Source organism: Petaurus breviceps, unplaced genomic scaffold, assembly GCF_028583685.1.
Source record: "Petaurus breviceps papuanus isolate PSGF00001 unplaced genomic scaffold, PetGlider_PUasm1.0 185, whole genome shotgun sequence".
NCBI lineage: Eukaryota > Metazoa > Chordata > Mammalia > Diprotodontia > Petauridae > Petaurus > Petaurus breviceps.
In genome coordinates, this window is record NW_027185797.1 from 37,004,715 (window position 1) to 37,010,885 (window position 6,171).

Here is a 6,171-nt window from a genome sequence, read left to right on the forward strand (position 1 = left end):
ACAAAACTAGTCATGTCAACTTGGGCAAGTCAATTAACTTCAATTGTCCTACCTTCCTCTCTCCAAAAAGAAAGGGGAAAAAAGGGACAGGGAGAAGAGGGGGGGGGGGGGCAGGAGAAGCCTCAAGGATATTGGGATGGGGGAGAAGACATACTGACCTAGGCATATGGAATATCAAGTCAGGAGAATGAAAGCTAAAGAGAAAAAGTGAGATAGAGGGGTATAAAGACATGTACAGACAGAGTGAAGGAGGCGGGCATCTCAAGAACACAGAGGTGGAAAGGGGATGATTGAGAGTCAGAAGGGAAAGATGGTTTGCAGAGACACATAAGAATAGAAAGGGAGAAAGGACATCTTGGACATAGGGTGGAGGACTGGTGAAATGGAAGCTAGTTTGGATTTGTTATAGAGCGTCAGAGGGGAAAAAGAGAGAGACAGATTTGGAATCATAGAGGAAGGAAGCTTCAGGAATGAGGAGATGGGGAATCACTAACCTGGGATATTGGGAACCCAGGAAATATTATATGTTCAGGAGACAATACAGAAAAACCAAGATAGAGGCATCGGTAAAGAGAAGAGGAAAGAAGGAAGGGAGGGAGGGAGGGAGGAGACCTCAGAAATGCTGAAATAGAGGGAGACAGCCTCAACCTTAGGGATGACACATGGAAATATACATTAGAATGAGAAGATGTATCAGTTGAGATAGAAACAGAGTCTGAGTGACTTGCCCCCCAACCATGGGGTGGATGGGGGAAATAGTTTTGACCTGAAGCAATGGATATGGGAAGGGTTAGAGAAACTGAGGACCCATGAAGATAAAACAGAAAGAGCCATACACAGAAGGTTGGGAGTCACTCAGAGAACCATCTAGGTCAAGAAAAGAGTAGGGAAGAGGCTCATAGGGAGGGCGGGGATGATCAGTTTAGAGGTTCTGGAAGAGGTTAAAAGATGTTATGGGGGTCGGAGGTAGGGAGGCTGTGAAGTCCAGCCTTGGCCTTACCCCCCACTCTCCCCTGGGCCCAAGTGCCAGTTGCCAGCAGCAGCAGCTGTAGCAGCCAAAGGCAGCACACACGAGCCATGTCGATGTCTTCTGGTCAGACTGTCTCCCAGCTGGCTCACTCCCTTTGAGTGACTTCTTTCCTAGAAGGAATCAGACACAGGTTGGCATTAGCCCGCTGACTCTCACCTCCTTGGAGACCTAGGAATCTGAGCCTCATGATCCTCGCCCCTCAGAAACCCAAGTGTCTGACCTGCTCGCCCCTCCACCCCACTTTAGGGATACAGATGTTCTTATCCCAAAGTCTGTCTCTTCAGGTACTCAGTGATCCTTTTTTATAGCTCCCTAAATTCAGAGTGAGAACAGCCATCTGGTCCAACTGCACTTACAAATGAGGTTAAGTGACTTGCTTAAGGCCATAGTGTTGCCACAAGGCAAACCTGAGGCTGGAACCATGGACCTCTTGCTCCAAACACAGTCTTCCTTCCCAGTGTACCTAGCTGTGCCCTCAGACCCTCTGGCACAGGAAAAAAGTGTTGGGAGCCCCCAGCTCCTGCTTAGCCTCAGAGACCTAGATATCCAGTGCTCCCTGACCCCTCTGGTAACCTCCCCCCATCCCAACTTTGAAGGAAAAGTGATGGTGAATTGGAAATAAGGCTGAGTAGGACCCTTAGTGGTTGAAGGGGGTGGGGGGTAGAGACGAGGAATTTTGGGGAAACAAGTTGTCCTAAGATAGGTTCAAGTGAGGGCCTCTGCTGCCTTCAATTTGGACTGTGGACCTGGCAGGTGGATAACGGAGGGTGGCAGGGAAGGAGAGATTGAGGCTCCTTCAACTTCGACCCAAGCTCGGAGTGTGGGCGCTTCGGACCTCGAAAACTGGAGACACAGGTCAAGTGGGGGGGGGGGGGGGACCAGGGGAGGAAGTGGGGCGGGGAAACTCTGAGGATACAGAGAAATTAGTGTTCCCGGGACTTTTAGAACGTTTTTAGCAGGTGCTATATGCCCGGTTGCCCAGAGGCAGAGTTAGAACCCCAAACTACCGGGTCTTTGAGAGTGCAGAGGCAGGTTGGGAGCGATACCAGGGTCCCTGTGCAGGTGGGACGAGGGGGTGCCTGAGGAGAGCCTGGAAGGAGGACAGCGGGGTACCAAAGTGGAGCCAGGCTCCTGAACCCCCAAGGGAAGCGGGGTAAGGGAGGCACTGACTTGTGGATGCCGGGGAAGCTTGGACAGATGAGGCCAGTGAGTGCTGGGCTCTTGGCTGCCTTGGGGCCTGACTAAAGTCTCCTGTTCTAGGGAGGGGTGAGGAAAGGTGACGTGAAATCGGAGCAAGGGTGCACGTCTCACCTCAGGCAGGGTCTCAGAGGAGGGTGCGCGGTGAGGGCGGACTCCGCTCCAACCGCGACAGTCAGTCCGATCCTCAGTGACCCGCTCCCGAGCAGGTCCCATCTCTTATACTGTCCCCTGCCCCACCCTTCTCTCCGCCTTCTCTTCTCGCCCTGGCCCTGCGCTCGGCTCCCAGAGGCGAGGGCGGCGCCCAGCTCTCTGACACCTACTCCATTTGTTCCTTGCCTATGCCACCCCTCGTCCCCCGGGACCCCGGGACCGGCCAAGATAAACAAGAAAGGTTCCTTGCGTGGGGTCTGGGTCGGGCTGCCCATCCCCGCCGCCCCCACCACCGTCTCCGTGCCTCCCTCCCGCCCAAACAGGACTGGGTCTAGCTAGGATAAATGAGAGAGAGGGAGACAGAGAGAGAGAGGGAGACAGAGAGAGAGAGAGAGAGAGAGAGAGAGAGAGAGAGAGAGAGAGAGAGAGAGAGAGAGAGAGAGAGAGAATGGGGTTGGACTGAAGGGGACCAGAGAGGCCCCTGACTCTCTCAGCATCCGCCCTGGTCCGTGCCATACCCCACTCCCCACCCCCTCCCCCGCTGTGGGGCCAAGCACCGAACAATCCCCTTCAGCGTCCGGACGCCAGCTTGTCTCTAAAACTAACCTTTGTTTGTCACGGTCCCCTTGGGGAATCTGTCCGCTGAAACCTAGGAGTCCTCAGAACCATGTTTTATCAACTCATAAAAAGATTACATAAGATTGCAAGGAAAACCAATAATGTTGAAATACAGTTAGGCATGTTTTTATGCTAATGGATCTCAAGTTAAGAACCCCTGAGTGAGAGTGGTAGATTGTTCAGGACTCCCCCAGAACTGAGAATATTTCCAGCCTCCCCAGAGAGTCCAGGTCTCCCCACTCCTAACTGGACTCTTGGAGAGATCCCAATCCCATTCAAATCTGGTGCTATGAAATGAAAACTGGTTCTATACTCAAATCCCCTCTGTTACTATCCATATGACCTAGACAAATCACCTAACGTCTCTGGGTCTCAGTTTCCTCATCTGTAAAATGAGAAGTTTGAACTTTGAGTTCCTTCCAGCTCCAGATACCATAAAATCGTATTTGCTATCTTCCTGCATACTTCTCCACTTTCCCTGTCTAAATTCTTATAGGGTGAAGAGAAATAATGCAGACATCTGATAAAGTCAAAACAAAACAAAACAGCATTGACTCTGGTGTCAAAGGGACTGGGTTCCAATTCTGTTTCTGACTCTTACTGTGTGTGACCTTAGGTAAATTTCCTAACCATCCTGGACTTAAGTTTTTTCCTCTGTAAAATCAGGGGATTAGACTGGGTGGGCTCCAACACTTTCAGATCTTCCAGCCTTTGATTCTAAGACCTAGATCCCAGTGGTGACCTATTACTAACACTGATCAAAGCCTTGACTTCATGAGAGCAGGAATCATCCAGCTGCTTATGTTGCCATCCTCAGCACTTAACACAGTATCTTGCATAGAGCAAGTGATTAATAAAGGCTTGCTTACTGTCTGATCCCAATCCTAACCCCAACTTGGAGTTTGACTTCAACCCTAAACCTATGGGACAGAATTGCCATGGCCATGACCTTGCCATGATCTTCCTCCCGTTCCTCCTACCTCGTCAGTCTAGGGTATTCAGACTGAAACCCTGATCTCAGACCTCATTCTGAACCTAGACTTCCATAATTGAACTCAATTCAACAAATGTTCATTAATCATCCTACTATGTGCCAGGCATTTTTCTAAGTGCTGGAGATACAAAGGGGGGGGGGAGGCAATCCCTTTCCTCAAAGAGTTTACATTCTAATGAGGGAGACAACATGAAAACCACTGTGAATATACAGGATAGAGAGAGAGTATAACTGGAGCGGAGGAGTGTAATCTGAGGGTCTGTGGCTGCCCAGTGTACACTTGGAATGGTTCTAACCACTGAGAAGGCAACTAGTTTGTTTACCTTGTTTCTGTCCTCTCAGGACAGCAGCAGACTCCAATCACCACAATTCTGGTTTTTTGCGACCCATTATAGCTCTGCCATCCAGGAGTTTATCCAGACTTTTATTAAACTCATTGATCTCTTCAGATTATATCAAGATGAGTCACAGTATGACTTGCCAGTCAGGAAAAAAAAAATCTGTGTCAAAAGGAGAAGAGAATGAATAAAGCAATCATTCTGCTGTAATGAGGCCCAGACAGACAGAACATGGAGTACTGTTTCCAGGTATGGGCACCACTGGTTAGGAAGTATGTTGATAAGCTGGAGAATGTCCAAAGGAAGGCCACCTGGAGTCCATGCTTCTGAGGATCAGTTGATGAAACTAGGGCTGTTTGGCCTGGAGAAGAGAAGGCTTCTGTGGGCTGGAGAGCTGTCTTCAAATAACAGCAGGGTAGACAGGTGCAAATAAGAAGTTGGTTTCAGTCTTCTTAGCCCCAGAGGGAAGAACTAAGTACAATTAGCGGGAAGGAGAAGAGAAGTTATGGGAAGGCCTGAAACCCACAGGATGAGTAGAAAAACTTCTAAAGCTACTCTATAGCGTAAGAGTGCTGCTTCAGAGCGTAGTGAGCTCCCCATCACAGAGGCTGGGGATATTGAGGAGAGGACTCCTCAGGGGCCAAATACCTGACGAGGATCCTTCTGATTCTCAGGCTTTGGGATTTGGGGGCAATGGAAGGGAATTTCCTACAGGCCTCTGTCTACCAAGTTAAAACTGCCCCTTTCTGAAACTTGGGTCCAAGGAGCAGAGAGCTGGAGCTGGAAGGAACCTCCAGGGTCCAACCCTCATTGTACAGAGGAGAAAAACAGTAGCCAAGGAGGACAAGTGATTTGTATTGATAGCTGTGGGAAGCTTCAGAAATGAGACTCAAACCCAAGACCTCTGACTCTAGAACCTGTGCTCAATATCAGTGAGCTCAGCCCTTACTTCATGCTAAATTGAGGTGAATGTATATGTCATTCATTATGAAGGAGATTCCAGCAGAAAATAGTGTTTGTGGTAGCAGGAAGGCACAGGGTAATGGTTTGATTCAATGAAAGTAGGATTTAACTTGAGGTCCAGAAAATCTAAAGGGCATGCGGATGGTGCCATAGTGCCAGGACTGGAGTCAGGAAGACTACTCTTCCTAAGTTCAAATCCAACTTCAGGAACTTATTAGCTGTGACCCCGGACCAGTCCGTGTGCCTTGTTTGCCTCAGTTTCCTCATCTGTAAAATAAGCTGGAGAAGGAAATGGCAAATCACTCCAGTATCTCTGCCAAGAAAACCTGGAGTAGGGTCATGGAGAGTCAGACATGACTGCACAGCAACAACAATTAGAAGATCTGGGTTCAGCTGTCAATCCTTCTTCACTTGGCAACTCCTGGAGATTCTCTTGTTCTCTGTTTCGCTTTCCCATCTGTCCGAACTGGAGCAGATCGAGGGTTCTTAACATTTAGCGTCAGGGGCCCCTTCGGCAGTTGAATGGAGTTTATAGACTTGCTTCTCAGAATAATGTTTTTAAATGCATAAGATAAATACTCTGAGGCTATAAAGGAAATAAATATACATTATATAATGATCTATATAATATATGATTGAATGTATGTATTTGTGTATATAAACCTGTCTGTATATACATATGAGTACACACATACATACATATGTGTGCGTGTATTTATAAATATGTATGTGTGTGTGTGTGTGTGTGTGTGTGTGTGTGTGTGTAACTTCCTATCCAGATTCATGGGCCACCTGAAGTCTATCCAGGGCTCTGTGGAGTCCAGGTTGAGCATTCCTAAAGTGGATTATCCCTAATGTCCCTTTCAGAACTAGGATCT

The 6,171-nt window shown here is 48.5% G+C and overlaps 1 protein-coding gene across 1 annotated transcript in view; it reads right to left on the bottom strand.

The window, feature by feature from the left end:
- Positions 1 to 2,474, bottom strand: part of LOC138161838 (kallikrein-7-like) — a 9,503-nt gene extending 7,029 nt beyond the window's left edge. Inside the window, exons 1-2 of the mRNA XM_069088822.1 lie at positions 2,342 to 2,474; positions 1,001 to 1,140 (exon numbers count right to left, since the gene is read on the bottom strand). Of these exons, the coding sequence (XP_068944923.1) occupies positions 1,001 to 1,140; positions 2,342 to 2,443 (242 nt within the window). The 5' untranslated portion in view covers positions 2,444 to 2,474. The remainder of the gene's footprint in view (positions 1 to 1,000; positions 1,141 to 2,341) is intronic.
- Between the last annotated feature and the right edge of the window lie 3,697 nt (positions 2,475 to 6,171).